This window comes from Grus americana, chromosome 4 (assembly GCF_028858705.1).
Source record: "Grus americana isolate bGruAme1 chromosome 4, bGruAme1.mat, whole genome shotgun sequence".
Taxonomy (NCBI): domain Eukaryota; kingdom Metazoa; phylum Chordata; class Aves; order Gruiformes; family Gruidae; genus Grus; species Grus americana.
The window spans coordinates 26741893-26765305 of NC_072855.1; the positions used below are offsets into that span (position 1 = coordinate 26741893).

The following is a 23413-nucleotide window of genomic DNA, read 5'->3' on the forward strand; positions in this document are numbered from 1 at the left end:
CTGCATGTGCTCATAAAATACTAAAAATTGAGTTAATTAAAGAAATGATAAGCATATGCATTTATGAAATGCAGATGCTCATACTACAAACACATTTTTAATTGGGCTTTAAAAACCCCTATTTTGTATGTTTTGTTATAAAGCCCAGTACCAGGCCTTTCAAACAATTTTAGGAAACCAAAGTGTGAACTGCCACAACAGATAATTCTTTTCAGTCTGGACCCTTTCTGTGTATTGTCCAACATCCTCACCCTCTGGCACTGCGAAATGCTTGCGAAACTCCCCCTCCTTTTAAACAGAACATAATGACAAAATAGCCCTTTTCAGGCTAAACATGGGGGAAAGGTGTTCCCTAACTTTTTCAGTTAATATTGCATCAATACTCCAAAAAAGAAGGTAAATCTTTGACAAGGCATTTGCATACACTTTGTATGTAATTAACCTGTAGATGTTCTTGGCCCTACAAAATGTTCAAACCTAATCTGAAACTCGGTAAGCTTTTAACTCCAATAATGCACTGTGGCCTTGAGCGCCATGTGCTTACTACACATGAGGCTATAAATATTCCTTTGGTTAATGTTGCTGTGTATCAGTGTTAAAGAATGCCATGTTAGTTCATTATAGAATAGTGTAATCAGGATTGCCTGATTTTCCTTCTTTGCTGTTTCAAGCATATCAGAGTCATGTGCCCTTGTCTTTGTCTCCTCTCTTAAACAAGTAGCCCTGTTTGCTCCCATTCAAAAAAACCCAACACATATATAATACATACATACATACATATACGTATGTATGTATATAAAAAAAAAAAAGCGGAGAGTTTCTGGCTGCTTGTCACGTGCCTGTGAAACCCCTTCTAGTTCTGCAACTGTCAGCCAAACGCTTCTACTGAGCCAGAGCCAATGTGGTGAAATGAGATCACATATGGTGGACACTGAGCGAAAAGATGCAGTACCTCTGAGACATGTTACTTTTACTGGATCCAGAGGACGTCTTTCAGGACCTGTCTCTCCTGACTGCACTGACCTTTTCCTTTTCCCAAGGCCGCATGAGTACTTAAGCTCATCGGTTGTGAAAACAAATCTGATGAGATAGCGAAGGAGCCGTCGTCCATCTTTCTTGGAAGAATTTACAGCCTCATCCCACTGTTTACTAGTGATGTAGACAGGGTAGTTGTTCAGCAACTGCTTGCTCCCCTGAAAAAGCGAAATATTTCCGTTGCTTATTTTACAAGGCAAATAAGTAAAGATGTCAGTTGCAATAAAAAAATATGCTTTTTAACTTGCCACGATATGACAGCGGAACACACCCTGAAGTGAACACGTAATTGCTCTTACTGAGAATGAGTACTTTTAAAATTACATTTCCATTTTCTAGAACTTGAATTTGGTGAGGTACAAGGAATACATTTTGAGAGATGGCTACCCATAATTTCCACTTTAACAAGCAGGTTAAAAAGAATTAAGAATCAGTGACTGGGTATACTATTTAAGTAAAACCTTTCTTCTTCATCTGTTAAAATGCATAAAAAGGGTCTTTGAAGAGCGTGATCAAATGGATCACTTCATCGCAGCTGACAGTTTACTTCAGAGGTGACTCTTCTGGTCTATTTTTATAATAAATTTATTATTTCTGTACAACACACCTGAAACTTGACAGCAGTTATGTTACTGTGAAAAATATAAAGAAAATAAATAAAGGAACTATGAAAACTAAAAGCTCCATTATTATTAATGAATGCCGTATTAACTCAAATTATAGCTTTACAGAAATGCCACCATGTCAGCTGGAAAGAAATTTTGCTTTTAACCTTCATAATTTGTGCACTTCAATATTGCAACATTAAATGAATACTGTGGGACTAATTATGGGGATTCCTGTAATCCACACGCATCTATAAGCCCTCTTTAGTAAATTGTACCTAAATTGTATTTAATTCTTTTTGCCCATAAAATGCTATAGTTCAGGATTACCCAATTAACATAAGATGGTACTGTTAATATACTTGAAATAACTGAAGTACACAAAAAACCCAACCCCCTCCTACAGACTCATTAACTTTTACAGCTACACCTGTTTATTAAAGCACATAAAGCTGGGGGCCCAATTAGTAAAACCTTCCTTCGTATAGCCCCCAGCTTTGATAGGAGTTGACAATGAACGAGAAAAACGAGGGTCTGATGCTCAACAGAGGCAATCTCCTGTACACTGCACTTGAGGGCAACTGTTGCAAAGTTCTCCTCCTCGCTTCCAGATCTTTGATATCTGAAAACTATTTTAAGGACTACCCTTGCCTTCTCTCACATTATTAGAGCATCCTGTGAGACAGCTTGGGAGCATCTTTGAAGTCTTCTCCTCAGGTATTTGCTTTTAATTTTTTCCCAAGTTTGATAAACATGTGGAAGGTTGAATTTAGTGCAGACTGTGATGAAGGGGTCTCTGGAGAATCTGTCCGTATGATTTAGGGTACCACCACCTCCCAGGGGGTTAGTATTGCTCGGAGCTGAGCCTGCATGACTCTCTGCTACTTGTTCACCTCGGTGCAAACCTAGCCAGCTTGGTGCAAACTGCTGGCAGAGGCAGCTACAGCCAAAGCCAAAACTCTGAAGAAAGCCAAAATATAAAGAAGGGCTTTGCCTGTCTGCTGGTCCCCTCCCCTTCCCCCCAAACATCTCAACCCTCTAGCTTGTAAATCCAAGCTTGTAATCCCTATGAGAAAGACCCTTAACCTATAGCCCAACTCCGTCTATAATTTGAGACTTTCTCTTTGCACTTGTCACATCCCACTACTGCAAATTCAATTCCTCCTCCTCCACTCATGACGCAAGAAGCTGCTTTCATTTTTGCCAGGTACACGTGCCCCTGGGAAGCCAATAGGACGGCTGAGGAGCTCTGCTGTGGAAAGAATATTTCCTCCATCCCGCCCAACTTCTGGTCCTCTGCCAATGTGGCAAAGGGGCCGGGGAAGGAGGAAGAGCAGGGGGGCAGCACAGAAAGCTCTTTGGGGGGTATGATGCTCTTACGCTGAAGCAACTGTGATCATCTCAGGGGGGGCTGACACTAGTCTCTCCTTGACTTGTTCCATCAGAGGTAATACACCGGACCATCTGATCCTCACGTTGGTATTATTTTTTTTCAGCAGCTAGCTTAGCATCCCTTTTATATAAGCTAATTATTTTCCTACCTTAGCTTCCCCAAACCTCCATTTTCTCCTATTTAAAAACCTGTAGTGAAGCAAGGACCTTACTTGCTGGTGCAAAGTCCAAGCTGCAGGTACCTCTGCAGGCACTGTCCCACTTTCGTGCCCTGGCAGGCAGAAGCAATGCAATGCAAGGCAGGAACCGCACAGGGGAAGGCTCCAGGCTTGCTCGTGTGTGAGGGAAGGATGCTCCTATGTGGCTTTGCTAAGTAGCAAGCTATCCTAAATACCTCTCTCTTTAAACGTATTGCACTGATGGAAACGGGGTGCAGAAAGGCCCATCATCTAAATTTCATGAGAGCTCACATTACTGTTAACTGAGGAGAAGGTAATAAATTTTTGCCTAATTTCCTCAGCCCCAATTTTATTATACTTCTCCCTTATTCCTCCTGAAATGTAGGATATTTTTCCTCATTCTTCTCCAAAGGCATGAGATAGCGTTATGCTACTCTCTTAAACAATGGCTGGGTTCCTGCTACAGATACACTTTCATTACTTTGTCTGAAAGTAAAGCACTTCTGGGCAAAAGATTCTCAGTAAATATATGATGCAGTTTGGTGTGTCCAGCAGTCATTAAACTAAAACAAACAGAAAACCCTCCAGAAATGAAATAAGCAGATCCTGAAGGAAGAATCAAAGTACAAATGCATTTGTGCTTGTATTTCTACATGATTAAGCTTATGAATAAAAGATTAGCATCTATGTGTTTAATTGAATAAAAAATTCTGTCACATCATGACAAGCTATTCCATGTGGGACGTTACAGTGCAGCCTCATTTTTTTACAGTGCTTGAAAATTTTAGTTAAGCAAAAGAGCATTAAAAAAAAGGAAAACGAAGCCTTGGAATGTATTTGAGTGATAACAGCTAATGATATATATAAATATATATATATATGTATGTATCAATTTGCACAGGATAAAACTGAATGGAGGAGCAACGTGATGCACATCCTGAACTGCTGCAAAGCGTCTTCAGTGAAACTACGGTTCAGTTGGACTACGTGAGGCTGGCACTACATATCATTTATGTGCAAATGGAGATCAGGCTAGACCTAAGTCTTCCCTCTTCTGATTTTGTTTGTGTGAATAATGTGTAGTGACACGTACACACTACATATACAAAAACATGCATGGAAAGAGCCCCAAATACAGAGCGTCTAAGCTAGAAAAGTCTCAACAAAACCACTTCATTTAAGGCATTTTTACAAGCTTGACTAGAAACACACTGGAGCAAAAATTAATGCGAGTTACACCAGAGCTGATAGATAAATCTATACATCTACCTTCAGGAGAAGGGGGAGGACTTAAATTTCCTGCTTTTTCACTGCAGCACTTTTAAAGAGAACATAATTACAAAAATCCCCAAACTCCATATCAAGTATAAAATTGTCAACACTCAACATTTTGTTTGGGATGCTTTTTTGAAAAGCAAGAGTGCTCCGAAGATTTGCAGGAGTCTATATTTGGGACTGTCTGCAAAATGAAGGGAACATATATTTTAGTGTTAACCATCTCAGGGCTGCATCAGAGCTATACTGACTATATAGACACGTGTGCCCGTGCCCAGGCACACGACATGTCGGTACCCCCCACGCCTGGGCTGCAGCCACCACGGGCAGCCACCGCCAATCGCCCAGCTACGGTTTTCGCCAGGCTAGCCCTAGCCTAAATTCTACCCACAAAAGTGATGTTTCTGAGGAAAGGTGAGAGAAAAATTACCCACAGCAAGGCAAACGCAGCTGGTGCTGAGGGAGGGGGTTAGTAAAGTCATCCTAGATTATACTAGTGATGAGCCTCCTCCATTTGGGGGATTACTGTACCTAAGAATGACAGTTTAATAATAGATTTTACATATTTTTACTACTAAATATATTCTTCCAGCACCTAGTGATTTATTTGCCTATGTTTTGAATGAATTGTCGAACATAAAGAGATGTAGCTTGTCTTCACTGTATACTACCTCAGTCGGATGGTCTGTTGGCTGTGGTACCATTAGCTGGTTGTGATGTTGCAGTACAGTCTTCAAATAATCTAAAACAGTCTGGCAGGGCACTGTATGAAACAAATTGCAATTACTGTATATTAGCTATCTAGCACAAAATAGAACAACAATATTAAATCAAGCAGTGTTCTTCAGGATCTGTTTTGTACGTCTGTGAGATTTACTTCAAATAGGAAATACTTCTCATTTTGATTTGTGCAGACATTTCATTCAATAAATACACGATGGAGGTTGTATTTCCTATGTTGAGATCTCTGGCATCGCTTTTAATTTCTGCCCACTAGTTTTCAAAGGTTTTTTTTTTTTTCCTAGTTTGAAATTATAATTATTGCAAATACAAATTAGGTCAGCAGTAATGATAATAAGAAAAAAAATCTGTAAATACTGTAAACAGCCGGAACCACACAAAGGAGAAAACACTTCTTGGACCTAAATCATGCACTGATTAACATGTAAATACGCTCAAATGTTTTTGAAACTACAGTCTGATTAACTATACTGAACAGATTTAATGATTCATATACTTTAATTTCTTCTCCCTCCCTCCTCCCAAATTTGTAATAAATCTAGGTGTTAGGCAAATTGCTTTATTTTCCCTTCCCTACCCTCCCCCCCTTCCATTCCCATCACTCTCATCCATTTCAGTAGTGGTACCAACATCCTAATCCCTTCTGCTGAGGTGATAGGTTAATTAGGGATGATTCAATTATGGGGCTCTCTTAAGCAGATGCTGCCACATCCCTGATTAACTCTGGAGTATTTTTGAGATACAGTGCTTTTCTCCGGAGCCTGAAACACCATAGGAGAATTAAACAGATATTAACCCAACATTTTGACTGACTTGTGCAAGACTAAATAAGTATAATTTTTAAGGTACCTTATCACTCACATTTTGTATGGGTTGTTTTTGTAAAATATTCAGAGGTAATCTTAGATTCAGCTAAAAATCTGGAAAAAATATTTCAGTGTTCTTTTTTTTTTTCCTTTTTAATCATTTCTTGGCATTCAGCCTTTACACCTGGAAAAACGTGGTGTTTTGGGCTTTGTCTTAAGCTGGCAATCTGAAAGCAAGCACTGAAATCACTAAGAATGTCTCAAGGTAGGATTTACAGGTATTTTGCACCCCTTCCTGGGCATTCACACTGTGCAGCAACTATACCTCTGCCTGTGCAGACAGGGTGCAGAACTCCTTTATGTTGTGCAAAGTGCCTGATACAAATAACAAACTCCTATGTCGTTTCACCCCACGCTGACTTCTCCGTAAAGCCGACCCATCAGTGTATTCACTCCTGTTTCATTTGATACATCACACTTTGCCATAGGAGGTTAGGAGGTTATGCATTAGGTAGAAGTTAGCATTTCAAGTGCCTTCTACCTGTTTTATTTCTCCAGTGACTTCACTGCTCATTGCTAGACCAGGACAGTGTCTCCGTAGCGTAGCTGCTACACAGTGACATTGCCATATGAGGATTTTTTTTTCCAAGTAGGAAAAAAAGCACTTTTAAGTGTCATTTGATGGTTTCAGAAAATGTTTCAGTTCTGAAAAAGTCAGAAGGGCAGTCAAGCTTAATAGTCCCACCAACATATTCTGTGGCCTTCCTGTAATGAGAGCTGTGTGTTTAATATACAGCAGCAATCAAAAAATTCAATACAAGTTCTTACGGGCAATAAAGGAGAAAAATAACCACAGGTGATGTTTTAGTACACTGGATATTTATAAGAAGGTGTGGGAACAAAAGGATTTGGCTTTTCCCCCTGTTTTTATATACAGGAAAGCCTATATGGGAAAAAGAAAAGTTTGGGTTTTTTTCCATGTGGAAAGGATAAGGAACTGAAGGATAAGACAGAATTTTGCGGCCTGTTTCTTATACTCTGTGTGTGTTTGCTGTCTGGCACATCCAAAACGAAGATTAAACTAGGAATCGCCATGCACAGGTTACTCTCTGATGAAGTAGGTGCCCACAAAAGAGGCACGAGGATCACGACAGCTTGCTGCTCCGGGCAGTGCCAGAAACCCTATGACAAGGTCAGCAAAATCTCCCACCCGGGTGGAAGTTACCGCAGGCAACCAGCATCTCCTGTGAGATCCTGGCATCTCCAGCGAGGTGACATAAGGATGGAAGTGGCTATGATGGGTGGTTGTGCTACTGTCTGAAAGATGCCTGATACCTGGACCTGGAGGAGAGTTGAGTGACACTTGGGGAAACAGAGATACTTGCGAAGTATCCCTCTCCTGCCCTGTGTCGCTCTTCCTTTAGCAAGCGCACTGAGGACACAGTTGCCAAAGCATTAGTAGTACCTGGATGCTTTAGACTTCTCTGGTCCCCGTGAAGCTGTGCTCAAAACAGTCTGCTAAGTTTACACTGGCTTTTCTGGTTACCTCTATCAGCAAAAGTCCCTGGTGATGACCTGATGGCTCTCAGCCATACTTGGTGCTATTAGCTGTAATTACATGGAACAACATGGGGCCTGACAGGGAACAGAATATAATGCATCAAAAATTTCTGATTTTTAGGAGCTGATCTCACAGCAGGATGGTATTTTACTCACAGTAAGTAATTTCACTGCAGGCTACCCAAAGATGCATTTAGTGATGTTCTTCTGAAGGGATGGGGCACAAGCGAGAAGACAACAGGAAACTATTTAACCTGTTGCGTCCCCAGCAGATGAATTACAGCTCTACTTTAACTGTAGTGTGCTGATAAAATGCTTTCTCATTACCCGTGAGAAATAAGAAGGTACTAAAAGCTGGCTGAAGTTTACAAAAACTTCTATCTTCATACAAGCACCAAAGTTTCGAGCACAAAATTGTATGATTTTGTTATCATTCCAGTGACTGGAGGACTCTGAGCACTTTTGACTTGTAAAGCCTTCGTACATCACAGTGTGCAGTTGGTACAAGTAACCCCAGCTCTTCAAACACCAGATGCTACTTGCAAAGCCAGGCTTCTCAGGCTGCCGTATTAACCAAAGCCTAAAGGAAGCCACAGAGAAGGTGAGAGTCAAAGCTTCGGTTTTGCTTCTGTGTCCCTCTTATGGCTCTGCAAATATTCTCCTTGCGGAGACAAGAGGAACTGTTTCTTCCAAACCCGGCAGCAAACGTAACTTTCTAAGAGCCTGCGGCTCCCAACTGTGAGAATGAATAATCGTCTAAACCTGCTAGCTTATTTATTTTGTATTTCTTTGACTTTGATGTGGTCTCTAGAGAGTTAACAAGATCATAACCCCGAAAGCTGATTCTCTGCATGCTTATGCACGTATCCACTATCACCGACATCACCAACAGGGATCTATGCCGACTGTAACCAACGGGAAAGACTCTAATGTCGAAATAACACTTGCTTGTTATGATTTAGTAGAAAGCCTGCGGGGAAGCAGTAATTTTCCTGCCCATTAGGAAGATGTTTCCACAGCCTTTACTTTCTGAAAGTGCCAGTGGCTCAGAAAAAACACTGGAAGTGGCCAAATGACCTGGCCTGCAGTGAGCGAAAGAAGAGCGAGATCTTTGCGGGAGCTAAAGAGCGAGAAGGAGGTGCTACGGGGGCCTCAGCGTGCTGGGGAAGGCTGGTCTTGCTAAGATGCTAAGCAGACACGTGTAAGAGGCGGCAGGTCTTTGCTGCTTATTGATCCAAGTTTTAAGACTTTCTTGTAATTCTAGGCATCCGTATATTGTTAACTAGTGCTTCTTCAGCATAGCTTGTCACAGCTTTCTCTGCAGAGTATCCTAATTTCTAATAAATAGTTGAACAGTGTGGTGGCCACCAACTGTGCCAATGACAAAAGCCGGGCCGTGACTCTCAGTCTGACCTGCCACACAGCACAGCAACTCCCCAGACTAAACCCTCTTTCACCAGACAGCATCAGTGGGTAAAACACAGTACAACTCAAGTCGTCATCTCCCAGCCATGCAGTTTCTACCCTTGGCTCCTTGTTACAGCGTGTGCTATTTCACCCTCAGAAACATACACCTTATTTCACGTCTGCATTATGTTTTTGTTTGATTGGGTTTTATAAAAACTTTGGAAAAGAAATGGAAAATGCCTGTCACCTGTTACGAACTTATAGTTAGCGGTGAAGTCATTTCTCCGTATTCTCTTTGCTAAGCTCAACACTGACCTTGCCAAGATGCTGGGCTCACGCTAAAAGCAGTCCCTACACCTACTTACGTGTCTGTACATCCAAAGACCAGGCTGTGCATCAACACTTGGCCAGAAAGCCACCCTGTCCTCCAAAAGCCCTTCTCAGTGTCCATTTCCTGGGGGCTGAAACCAAGTAGAGGGATGTTCTCTGTGCCTCAGCACACAGTAATGCTGCACCACGTTCCGCCAAGTCTGTCACTTCTCATCTTCCTCGCTCACTGCCACCTCTGCACTGCTTGCAAGCTGTGAGCAATGATTGTATGCTTTCTTTCACCGATGAAAGTATTAAAAACATGGGCTGAGAGCAGTTTCAAAAAGAATTCCTCCAGAAATTCAACTGCATCATGGCAATTTCCTGAATACAAATATATTTGCATTTTTTAAATCACTTTTTGTAATATGATGTGATATAATACTCCGAATATCTGCAAAACCCTCGTCAACCAAACTTTTCATCTCATCAAACCTATAATTTGGCAAGATGTTGCCAGGTACTAACTCCATTATTCTCTTTTAGTACTTTATTAATTGAAGCCGGCATCAGCTGTGCACTTAGTTTGTCTGGGCTCAGTATCAGGCCAATGAGCCTACAATCATCTGGGACATCTCAGGTGTCCTTTTAAAAAAAAAAAAATCATACATCTTTCAATCTTGTGGAGCATCCCAAATATTCCAAAACATAAAGAAAATTATAGTCAGAGTCCTCTTTGTCCACCTTCATTTTTGTTTTAGCTCCTGAAGTGAGTTGTCCAAATCTCATGATTTTTGAAAACATCACACTTTGGTAGCAGCTGCCTAATGCTTTTGGTAATAAGTTAATGTGCACTTAGAGAGGAAAAGCTGGTGTGGCCAAGCAGCTACTGCTCCCAGCAGCCTGTGCTGTGGCTTTCCTGGTGATGCCAGTCTCTTAGAGGGACTCCTGACTCTGCTCTTGAACCACTCTGTCTTACAACCTAGGCTGGAATTAAATTCTCTTTATCATTTCTAAAAAGGCTGGCAATTCTGGCACCGACTAACAAGCTCTTCAGCTGTCCCGACGTTGGGAGGGAGTTGTGGCAGAGAGCTGAGGGTGCTGTCCCACCTGAAGCTGCTGTTGAATGAGTGCTAACACCCAGAGTTACAGTGGAAATGGAAAATACTTCTACCTGCTTACCATCATCATCATATTGATGTGACAGCATCATTTTACTCTTCACAAGTACCAGAACAGAAATACTCCATGAGCAGTTCCATATTACTGACAAAACCTACTATTTCCATCTGCTAATAGCCCGATACTCTTATTGGGATGCCATAGTTTTCCTTTAATTTCCTAGGGAAAGAATGCCTCCTCGACAGAGTGCTCCAGGTTTAATTTTAATTATTCATTTTCCACTGATCCTAGGCTCTGCTTTTTACTCATCACCATCAACTTCCCCTCTACTCCATCTGTTATATTTCCAACTGCTCCTTCACTTTCCTTCTAAGCTGGTTGTTTTTGTAACCAGCATGAAACTTCTCCTCCTAGATAGTCTTTTTGGGGCTTTCAACAACATGCTTCTAATGTTTCCCAATTACTACCCACTCTTTTTTTCTTTTTTTTTAACCTGTGGCTCTAATAATTGCATCCAACTTTTTATGAAGTGCCAAGAACCTCTCTCTTATTGGTTGGGGCTGGGTTTTTGCTCATTATAAATGTTATTGGGCCACAATCAGTTGTATTGGTATCTGTCAAAATGAGGGCTTCTCATTTATCCTCCACAAAATGTGTAACACACTCCAGGGCTGTTTATATTGCCAAAGCACAGTGCTATGAAGAGATACTTGGGCTTGCTGTAAATCAGGCGTATCTCCAATGTAAACAAGGTACATCTCCAACCTCTCCCACGGCACCAGACAGCCCTAGCGAGAAGGGATGGCTCACCCCCGGCTCGGTTGTGTGTCTCCCCGCGCTGGCCTCAGCCCCATAAGCAGAGAGCAAGAAATCTGGTTATTCTGTTCATTAATGAGATTTTGTGCTCCATGGCCAACACTGGCTAGTATTCCTCCTGGTATTTTGCACAGCGGAAGACAAATCCCTTAGCACTCAGGATCATTTACTTCTGACTCGCCAGCGAGGAGGAGAATTGGGAAAGGTGTACATCTACACCTGCCCCGCTCAGACCGGCAGCTGTTAGTTAAGACTGGCTCAGCATTGCAACGCGTCCTCCTTCACTTGACCTTGAGTAATGCTTCACTCCGAGTTCACTACAGGGCATTTCTAAATTGATGCTCGACTGTCAAAAAGATGTAACAAATGATAGGGAACCTGCTGACGAACTACATAGGCAGTGTGAATTTCTTATAACATTAACAGAGATGCCTTCTCTGCCTCAGATTTGGACAAGTGTGCAGAATAACTTGGCTTGGACTATTTTAGCTCATACGCTCATTTATTTCAATCGTCAGCTGAAAGCCAGAGAAAGCTGCATGGATGGGCTGGGAAGACAAGCTGTTGGGGTGCGATGAGCTGGAAAAAGGGCGAGGGGCAAGGAGAGATGGGGGTTAGTAACGAGGAACTGATCTCGGTACTCAAGACCCTACAAATTTGGATGTTTGTAACAACTGGATGGTAAAATAAAACAAGCACCCATTTGTAGTGAGAGCAGCCAGCAGAAATCAGAAGAACTGACATTGTACGCAGAAGAGTTAAAGATTGGCTAACCTGACCTATGTGCCTGCCAAAAGCAGGGAACAGAGAAAAAAATTATAGCAAATATCCCATTACTTTTAAAATCCCTCTCAGTTGTGTTTTCCAGGTGGAGTGGAAAACCATTTTACTTCTGTTAATCTGCATCTGAAAAGCCATTGTATTTCTTTTAATTTTCTTTTGCAAAAAATATTTCTTCCGGAAAGAAGAAAGAATGTGCCCCTTCCATACGCCCCTGGGATGTACACCTCTGCCTAAACAGCAGAACAGGAGATAAAACAAGGCAGCTGTGCATCTCTCATTTAAAAGATGCTGCCACACGTTCCTGTGGCTTTTATTTTTGTCTGTGCTCCCTCACTTTCCTTCTACTTAATAGAAGGTACCTGTTCTTGTCCTCCCTTTCAGCCATGAGGTCTTCAGGGCAGGGACCTCCCCTGTAAGCCCCTCTACACATTTATATTGCTGGTAACTAACAGGGAAACCAAGGAGCCCCCGGTGAGCGGGGACAGCAAGTTGTGTCACTAAAATGCCAAATGCTGACCTGCAGAACACAAACTGAAGTTGAGACCGGGGCGTTCAGCCTCACCAGGCTGAACCACAGCTCCCCACTAAACTCCCACCAGCTCTTACTCCCCAAGGTAGGCTAAGAAACCTGACCCCCCAAATTCTCACGGGTTTTTACCCAGAAGCGTGGAGAAAACAGATTAATAAAGCTCTGGTCTGCTGCATTTACATGTTTCAGTAAGTTTTTGTACTCAGGCTGGTTTAGCAAACTAAGCTGGCACCCCCAAGCTGCAAGCAAAGCTGTGCTGCAAATTCAAAGGGGTTCTCGTGCCAAACACCGGGCGACCGCGCTCGAGGCTCTCTCCTCCCGAAGTAACTTCACGCTTTGAAGCTGAACAGCAGAACGAGGCCAGAGATCAGACCAAAACATCCAGAACATCAAAGGAAACCAAAGAAGTGGTTAAATGTGAACATCAAGAAAAAGGACAAAAAAAAAAAAAAAAAGGACATGAAAAAGTGTTCGTCATAACCCTTGATGGCTGCTTTATCTACGCTGCTGCTGTGGTAGGCTTTTTGCAAACGCGATGCTCTGAAAGTATAAAGGAGACAGGATTTGTAGGGAAAAGTAATATCTTTTATTAGATCATCCGATATAGTCAGGAAAAAGAGTCAAGCCTTGGGCACACAAAACCTCCTGAAAAACTTGTCTGACTTTTTCAATTACACTGATATTAACTCTACCTGCAAATCCTGCTTTGCTTTGGCTACTTCCAGCCACCATGAATGTCATCTCTACAGGTGATCACCTCTACATCTGAGGGGGGGTTTCACCCCCATTCTCCTGCAGTTTGCTGGAGTATTTTTTGCTGCCAGGCCAACAAGGTTAGAATAATTACTATATTTATCACACACTGCTTCATTTTACTTATTTATACCTTTTTACTACTTTCAGGCTGATTTGCCCAAAACCACGCAGCAAAGCCGGGAGCACCAGGAGGCAAACTCTCACTCATGACTCCTGACCTTTGCTTTAACCACCTGGAAATATTTTCTACCTTTTAGGCCTAAAACTGTGATAAAAATCATGCTGACAACAGCGAAGGAGAACTGCTTAATATCCTTATATATTAGATGGTCTAAATCCAGGTCTTAACACACAGTCTCAAAAATAAGTCTTTAATTTTACTATTGGGAATGTATCACAGCCCTAGTAATTTTTACACAGAGGGAAGAGATTAACGAGACATTCTTCTCCTCATATCGATGGATTACTTCGCTCTGTTCTTCTCAACCTCAAAACCTTAAAGAGCCAATGACAAGTTAGGCAAACTCCTTTCAGGAATTACCCAATCTTTAACTATTTCTGAAAACAAGACAAAATAACACAGCAAATGAAAATGTTTTTCTTTCGTTCAGTTGAATTGAAAACTGAAAATGTTTGGTTAATGATTTTGCCTAAAAAAAACAACATTAGGGAAAACTGCACAAGTTTCAAGAAGTTGCAATGCTCCAAAACCAAAGCAATGAAATAGGAATTTTTCTTCATTTATTTCATAGCTGAAACAATTAAGATTTCACAAAAATTTAAGTACTGTTTCAGTCAAATCAAATGAGTATTTTCTGAGAAAAAAAACATCCCCCACCAAAACATATGCAATATTTCACCCATGTAAATGCTTTTCTCCAGTGGTGATCTGCCAAAGAGTGATGCTAGGCTATGGGTAAAGTGATCCTACAGGACTGGAGGGCTCCTACAGCAACAGGGCAGAGTCCTGAAAACGGAAAAAAAATCTTATTTTCTGTGTCCAAAACTACAGGAGGATATGTTTTGTGTAATATTTGTTAAAAAAAAGCCGTCGCCTTCACATCTGCTGAGAAAACACTCTTCTTCCCAGTACCCTCTTTGTAAGCCATGCAAATGGTGCTTTGCAGAGCTAGAGGCAGAGATGTACAGCGGTAACTATTTTTAGACCGCAAACTCTCATGGATTTTAAAAGGGCTTTTGCATATGGAAAGTAAAAAAAAAAAAAAGAAATGCAAGTATTTCAGGAAAAGGATAAAGTGATCCATAGATGGTTACAGAGCAGAAGGGAGGGGCTGGTGCTTTCATCTTCTGTTGACGGGGTTGCTAGTGGGAGCCTCAGCGCCCGCGGGGGGGGCACAGTGCATGCCTCCCCCCGTCCCGCCGGGTCCCCTGCCAGCCTCACCGAGCAGCTCCAGCCCAGCTCCCTCAGGGACGAGTGGGAAAACCACTGCGTCAAAACCCCTGCTCTTTCAGCTGCTTGATGGGACGGCATGGCAGCCTCCACGCTCATCTGGCTGCCTCCACAGTCACTTTCCCCTGCACTAATCGCCTTGCCTGACCTGTCGGATGCCCAGCGTGAGATGTATGAATGAGCAGGGAAGAAAGTTTGTGTTCCGAGATGACTCTGATGTGATAGATGGTGGCAAACCACGCTGCAACCCTCTGCAAAGAGAGGGCTTTCTGGCTCCCTCCTGAGAGGCAAAAAACCCCTGCTCAGAGAATGAGCATTGCGCCCATTTACATCCACAGTTGGGCACTCCAAGTCCCACAAAAATTTCTGCTGGCTTCCTTGGTAGCAGAAGCTCACTGGACCAAAACCAGCACTGCAGACAGACATTGTCCTTAGCTGATTTTTGACTGAACTTGCTCAGTGGTGGGACTGCCCAGGGAGCTCAGACCTCTGTCCTACCACGTAGCAAAACCCGAGGGCACCTTCTGTGGCTCTTAACGCTTCCCCAAACACCTAGGTCACCTTAGGCCTATCTGTATAGGCCACCCAGACAGCAGCAGATGCATATGATGACGGTTTTATGTTGGCTGATGAAGTCATACGTCCTTGCACATTTATTTTATGTTTGTCTGCTTCCTTTGATGCACCGCTAACAAGGTGTTTCATTAGTCCTGGGGGGTGAAAAAGGACTGTGTTTATGTATCTTTATCTCTCTTTTAGAGTGGGATGAAGGGTAACTGTAATGACCCCGGTAAACACTGGCTGCTCAGCCTGGCATTAATCCTAGCAAAATACAGGCAATCGCAATGGGATTCAATTGAAAAGAACTAAAGAATATGAATATAATTAATGCCAGTCAAAACGGTCTTATGGAAAGTAGATCTTGTCAAACTAACCTGATTATCATTCTTTGATGAGATTATAGGTTCACTTGAAAAAGTCGGGTTGAACAGATGTAATATACCTAGACTCCTGAAAGGTATTTAACTTACTACCATAAGTTATTGGATTGCAAAAGCAGAAGCACACAACATCAGTAGACTAGAGTATACATCGATTAAGAACCTGCTACTGACATCTCAAGTATTTGTCATTGGGGGAATCATCACGAATAGATGTGTTTCTAGCAGGGCTCAACAGGGACTGACAGCAGCCTCAATACCATTCAACATTTCTAACCAGAATCATGAAGTTAATTTAAAAACAATAAAAAAAAAAATCTGGATGATACAGAAATTGGTGAACCAGTGAACAGTGGGAAAACAGGGCAGCTAAAGCAATCTGGATCACTTAGTACACGAACACAGCCAAATACAAAGTATGGATGCCTAGGAAGAAATGCGCACAGAAAGAGAAGCTCAGCTGGACGACCGATAGCCAAATGACCAGGACAACTGTGGGTGGGAACAAAGAGACTATTCACCTTCGCTCAGGCAGATATTGCACATATTTCCAGTGCCAAATTTTAAAGACATGAGTAGAGGGGAGAAAAGAACTACAAAGAAGGATTCAACTCACTTGGGGAGTTTTAAACAGCTCTGTTTAGTTTATCTAAGATGGAAATTAAATCAACTTTCAATCTGTAAGTACCTTCATCCAGAAAAAGCACCCTGTCCTATACAGAGAACTTAATTTAGTGGAGCAAAGCATGTAAGTCAATGACTAGAAGCTGATTTCAGATAGTCAGGCAGGGAATTGGGCACACATTTTCTTCAGTGTAATTAACCATGGGAGTCAAGCTTCGGGGAAGGAGGTACAGCCACTACTTACCAGAGTCTCTAACTCAGGACTGAAGGCCTTCTGAGATACTACTTGAGTCAAATGTAAGTTATGCTTTAGTCAAAGTTGAAAAGATTACTGGGTTCAATACAGATGATTGAATGAAAGCTGTAGGTCACATTATAGACCTTAATGATCATTTTTGGTCTTATACACCTGAAACCAGGACCCAACAGGAGCTGAAGTCCACGTGATTCCCTTTGTCACACAGCGTTTCCACATGATGTACGAACCACTACTGAATCTGGTGAGAACGTACGAGTGATGGTGACTTCAGATTTTTGGGAGGGGTGGCAGAAATATCCTAAATTCTGGGTTTTCTCTGCAATGAACAATGTTGGTTATGGGATTTGCTGGTACCCCTAGGGACCAATGCACAAATGAAAACCACAATCTAATACAAATAATTCATAATACATCATTGACAGATGGGGAGAAGAATTATGAATACTGCTGCTTGGTTTTTGCTCAGATTTTGCAACTGCACCTATGTATTTGGGCAATAGTTGGTTGCTGCCTTCTTCCTTTCTGCATAGTTAGCATCTTTGGAGTATTTTCCCTCTTGTAGCCCATGCTAAATTACCTGCACTTTTCTGCTATTTAGGGATTAGTTCAATTAACTTTGCATGGATACCCTAAGCACCTCAAACTTTAGCTAGCAAAGGTGCAGCTCCCTCACATTTATAGATGTGTCAGATGTGTGCTGTATACTCATTTTCCTTGCTAAATTCCAGTTTGCTTTTAGTATTATTCAGGTGTGGTTTTGCTTGTGCTTAAAGTTTAAAGGATATGGGTCCAAGATACCTTAACAGCGAGAAGTCCTAAGTTTAAAGGAGCAAGAGAAGTTTTTCACAGAGGGGGTTTCTATTAGATGGGGTTTTTTTGTCTGCTTTCTCTCCCCCAGCGGAAGCTTGGTATTGCTGAACTGGAGAAGTTGTTGCCAAGCTTTTTTTTTCAGGTACCATTTGAAGATGAATGGGAGGATATGTATTTATGCTTCTCACTGACCTAACAGCAATTTAAGAGGTACTGTTCAAGGTAAAAGCCAAATCTATTTTTGTTAGAAGTATGAATGTAACTTTGAGTAGTTTCTTTAAGTAACCAAAAAAAGGAGCCCCAAAAGGGAATTAAGTTTATAAGCTGCAACATCACTTAAAGAACAATATAGATAATTAGGTATAAAAGCATATGTTTGAAATTACCAAGACAAATCACCTGATGTTTGGAATTTGGGATTACAAGTACATCGCATCTTAAACACAGCTCATTAGTTTAGGACTCACGATTTGTATGGATGAGTATCAGCAGATAATTTTCCAGTGGGCACAGCTATAGGAATTTTGGACGGAGACAAATTTCAGTGTTTGATTACTATAACTACAACCTTAAAAGACAACTAGAACTTAAACTATTACCCAAACTGTTTTTATCACTGACTGACAATATTATATGGCAGGGGATTATTTACCTGGAATGCTCTCCAATTTTCTACGAAGTTCCTCGTTTTCTTGTTGCAATGAAATTACCTCCTGCTCTAGCTCTTGACACCGAGGGCAGTAACCTTCTTCCTCTTCCTCCTCTTCCTCCTCTGGAAGTGTAGAAGATGATGGGTGACCATGAGATTCAGATGTTGCTGGAGACGTCCATCCACCTAAAGTGTGTACTGGAGAGGTTGAAAGTGGATCCACATCTGCCAAATGGCTAAAATCATTTACTGATGAGGTGTTCTGAGAAGGGAAGCTCCCAGAAAGCAGGTAGTTCTGAAGGGAATCGGTAAAAACTCTCAGAAAGGCTGAGGTTTGTTGTTTCTTTTGCATATACTGCATCTCTATGTCTAAAATGTCTGACGTCTGACTATGGACCATTTTCCCAAGCTGACATTGCTCTTGTCTTTCACTATAATTTGGGTTTTCCTGCTTTATACAAGAAATCATGGATTGAGAGTGACTGTTGTCCAGTAGTTTTCCACCACAATTTAAGAGGCTTAGAACCCGGCTGCATTGTTGGGCAAAGGCATCCAGAATCATTCGACTCTCTGAAACAAAAGAAAAGATGAATCACAGAAACCTAATGCAAAAGGTTATGCCAAGCAGTAGCAGCTAGATGAATGTACACAACCGTTTACAGTAGCATGCATTTTATTTCTGAACACATTAAAATTATGGCTTCTGCTTTAATACTTCTGCAACACTGTGATTTAAAACAATCCCGACTTTGCTTCTATTTTGAGAGTGCCCTTATGCCCTTGCTGTTAATCAGAAGTGCATTGTGATGATAGGCACTGCTTACTGCCATGTTCTTTCAGAGGGATTAAGACAGGAAAATGGGGAAGAAAATACAAATTCCATCCAATTTGCTACAAGTAAAGGTTCAAGTAAGTACTCCTCTGGAGGCTGCTTTTAAGCTGCTGGTGGGCATTGCCTATACATGTTCACAGAACTTTGCACTACACCTTCTTCCTATGCCCTGTTCCTCTCCAACAAGGCTTGCAAACTTGATTTTTCTCTCCCTTTAATCTTTGCTGCATTTACTTGACATTGGGTGAGGGACACTTCACATGACCCACCTCCAGCTCTATGGACTTTTGCTTCTGTTCCTTTTGCTTTAGGTTCCAGATATGTCCAAGAACAACTCAAGAGTGATAAGCACAAACCCGTCTTCTTACACCAAGGTAAGGCATCAAACGTGCAACGTGAAGCTCCTCTGCTCAGAGGATGATTTTTTCCTGTCCTGCTGACCTCCTATGAGCTTGTGGGTAGGCCAATATCATGCACAGGAGAGCAGTGCAGAGTTCTTCAAGCTGCTCTGGGTATAATCAGGAAACTCTATGTGGGGCTGTGCAGCAGTTTATAGAGGCAGCAGCTTGGATCTGGAAGTAGGATAAGGATGCCACGCTGTACCTAGTCAGCCTTGCCTCTAATGACAGGAGGTATCACGTCTCATGGAGCAATAGCAGCTACAACCTAAACCTCCACAGTAGGATGGTTCATTTCTGGGTGTCTATGTATGTACAGTCAAGCTGCTGTAATGGTTCTTGGACCCAGATGGAAAATGACCAAGACATCTGGATCTAATTTACAGTATGACCTGTTAGGTTCCCCAATAAAAATAATGCCTTTTTCAAATTTTTTAGCTTATTCATAGCTGAGATCCTCTAGGTACCTAAAAAGATGTAACTAACATTTTGCATGAGATAAAAGAAAAAAAGACTGTTATGTTTAAGCGCTGCCAATTTTGGAGAGCTCTTCTCAGGCAGGCTTGACTTTTAGAAAGTGACAAATGCGTTTACTTTTAAAAAGGCAACTTGCTACAGATGCATGAGACTAAGCACCTCAGACCTTCATCTATCTTAACTTCATCACTAGAGACGAAAACGTAGCCTCATCACGCTGATAATATGTAAAGAACAGAAACGTTCAGAATTCAGTCCTTTAAGAGGTGGCATTCCTCAGGTACTTCCCCATGATCCAGAAGATATGCCTTCTGGTGGAAAATGTACTTCATACTGAGGTTGGTACAGCTGGCCTGAAGAGTATTTGAAACACCACTAATTTGCATTTTTACCATCCTCCAGAACTCTGCAAAGAGGGCAAGGCTGAAGCAGCACACAACTGCTTTCAGTTCCAAATGCAGCCTGAGGAGACCTCCCTGGCCCAAAACCCAAGGGTGTCATCTCCCGAGGACTCAACTGTGAGAACAGGGACGTGAGGTGGACGGAGTAAGCAAAGCCGCAGTACTGGGAGATGAGGCTGCCCAGGGCCAAGCAGGCAGAGCCCTCCGGCGTGCGAAGGATCGGGGTGGCCCCAAGGCCACTGATGGCATCCTGGCAATCAGCCTCCTGTGCCAATGAGTCATACCACACCCCAGCTTTGCACATGGGCTCAGACAAACCAGGGCAGGTTGATCTAAAACGTTAAGCAACGCCCTCTGTCCACATTACAAACTGAAAAGGGCAGAAACACGCAGGCGCTGCTGCCCGCGTTGCAGGTGGGTGCCGGGTGCTCTGCAGCCTCCATACCTGCTGTCCCTCCTTCCCTTTTACTGCATTAACCTACGGCCAGCTGTCTTTAACCCTTACGATGCAAGCGCAAAATAACCCAGCACAACCAATGTAATACAAATCAAAAGCACGGAACCCCGGTGACGTTGCAGCTTTCTAGCTGGGACCTATCAATAAACCGAAAGAAAATCAAGAAACTCAAGCATCACTAACAACCTTAAGTTGTGCTTTCTTTGCCTTATTTCTTTACTTCCCACATTTTCCCTTTAAAATTATTACAGGATGATATTGATTGGAACTTTGCAATCCTACTACAGAGCAGTTTTTCATTCATTTTAATCCTATAATCCGATTCCAGACCTGAAGTCATATTTACTGTTTGTATTTTAATCATTATGGTCCCTGTTGACAAAACAGTTACTCATTCTTTGCGTATCCTTGTTGCAAGGGGACAAAATATGAATGAAACAACTGAAAAGGGATTAGATTAGTATAAGATATGTTATTCTAATATTATGGTTTCTCCTAAAATATGGCAAAAAGTAACCTGACATTTCAAAGACCAGTTCTGAAGAATGCTATAATACAAACTAACATCAGTAAAGATAAAATTAATGATTAGTTTTGTTGTAAAATTGAATGCATTAGGCACATTCACTGTGATAATGGCTTAAAATGTAACTGAAATTTTATACAGAAATGACAGTATTGATTTAATCTTCAGTTCAGTATCAGATCTACTACAAAGACACAATAACAGCAATTACTGGGTTTTTCTTAACTTTAACCCATACTCAAAGATATAAAAATGAAAGTCATGACAAGGCAGGGCCATTCTGAAATGCCAGTAGAAAGATTCGCAAGTGCTTTTTTTTGCAGGTACCACTGGGCAGCAATAGCGAGGGATGCTCTCAGCACACATTCTGGAAACATCTGGCTCTGTGCCGAAGCAGGTACCACTTTGATGTGACTTCTACACCAGTAATGGTACATGTACCTAAAGTCTGAACAACCCTAAATGAGAATGATAACTATGGTTATTTCTTGTGATGGAGAAAAAATAAAAACAAATGCTGCCTATTTAGCATATATCACAGAAATTGGGATTTCAGCTTTTATGGACTGACTGTAATTAGAAATGCAAGCACCGTACAATGTCTAATCACTAAGAAATGACAAAAAGTTGTTTTTTATGTGAACACTACTGAATAATCACTGATCTATGATTCTTAATTGATTTAATGTAATGTATATATTTTCTAGGAAAGGAAGATTCTGTTGAAATTACTGCATTGGACTAAAACAGTGCAAACAGTTTATTAAAGTCTTATTGTGATATTCCTTTTCCTTATTACGATGCTCACCAACCATGTAATTCTAATGTCTCAGACCCTGCAGTCTCAGTCTTACAGAACTTCTATTGACTTTAACTAGACTTTTGCCTGAAGGTGGACTTGCCAGATCAGGCGCATAAAATGCTAATAGATCAGGATTAAATTGCTAAAAGTATAAGTATTCCTAACTAGATTATTTGAGAGTGCAAGCAACCAGAAGATGCCATCACATGGCAAATCAGGTACCAACTCCCAGACATAGCATTCGTCTTTACTTCTTTTTCTCATTGACGCTGAACTATGGGCCGCCTTAGCTATCCAACTGCCAGACTAAAACCATGGGTTTTAGTAAGAGCAAACTTCTGAAACTCAACCTGACGACTTACACTGATGCATCAGAAAAGACGTCTGGAAAGATTGGCAGGTATAACATCAGCTGTTCCTACACCTGAGGATCTTTTCAATACTTGCACCAGACAGCTTTATTAATAAGGCATTGTGTTGGGTCTCAATGGCTCTGGATTCAGGTCATGGCTTTTCCATAGTTTCCTTTGTAATCTTGGGCAGCTGGTTTAAAAAGTCATCTTTGTAACTATACAGCGGCTCTGAATACCGTACATTCTCCCCTGCAGGGAATGTATTCATTGGTATTTAATTTTCAGCAAGATTTGAAAGTCCAGGTTCCTTAGCAATTTCAATCACCTCACTCTTCACCATGCAGTGTTTCAGCCCTCTCACCTGATGATTTGTATTTCTTGATTTGTTTGATTATTATATTATTAGTACTTTAGATCCTGGGGCAGCAGCTCTGTACCCCCCAAATGGCTTTGTCCACGCATGCAGACTTATTATGGTTTTAGATATGAACACTACCGCAAACATCTATGCCTCAGTTACAAAAAGCAAAAGCATTTGACACCTCCCATGACTAAGAGATGCTTTCTTGGGCATTTTGCATTAAGATCACTGAGACAGTCCAGTGGATGAAGACCACAAGTGTTTCGTTCAGTACTGATGAAATTCAGTACTGATCTGATAGACCTACTTCCAGATGAGGGATCCCAACTTCTTGGTTATGGCCAAAATGATGATCTTCACCTTCTCTGTTCACTTAAAAAACTTTTTTCTGTCTGAACATGACAGAGCTTGATTAATTGGTTGCGTTAAACATGCAAGGTTGTTGGCACTGGAGTAACACCTGTAAGACAGCTCTGCTCTTCTTTTTCTGCTTTCCAGGAAAGCCCATCTTAAATTTTAAGGCACACTGTAAGGTCTACATGATGCTTTCCTAATGAAAAGGAACTTCTTTGGTGGACCATGATACTGTTTAATGTACATGCTACCAAAGGCAAAGATACACACTGTTTTCGTACCAGGAAAATAATCTGAATAGTCTAATATAGAATTAATATTTTACAGGAGAAAATAGGTATCTGTTGGTGCTTTGAATGCATCCATTTGTGTGACTCCCTCTGCAGCAGCAGTGGTCACAGTAACCACTATTCACTAGAGGAGAGAGAAGGCTCACACTGCAG

General features: G+C 41.6%; 1 protein-coding gene across 2 annotated transcripts in view; it reads right to left on the reverse strand.

Moving 5' to 3' along the window:
- BEND4 (BEN domain containing 4) overlaps nucleotides 1–23413 on the reverse strand; it is a 33069-nt gene that overhangs the window by 6053 nt on the left and 3603 nt on the right. Inside the window, exons 2-4 of one of the 2 annotated variants that reach the window (XM_054824320.1) lie at nucleotides 18013–18579; nucleotides 5158–5249; nucleotides 953–1193 (exon numbers count right to left, since the gene is read on the reverse strand). In XM_054824320.1, the coding sequence (XP_054680295.1) occupies nucleotides 953–1193; nucleotides 5158–5249; nucleotides 18013–18579 (900 nt within the window). The remainder of the gene's footprint in view (nucleotides 1–952; nucleotides 1194–5157; nucleotides 5250–18012; nucleotides 18580–23413) is intronic. The other variant, XM_054824321.1, reaches the window with a different exon arrangement.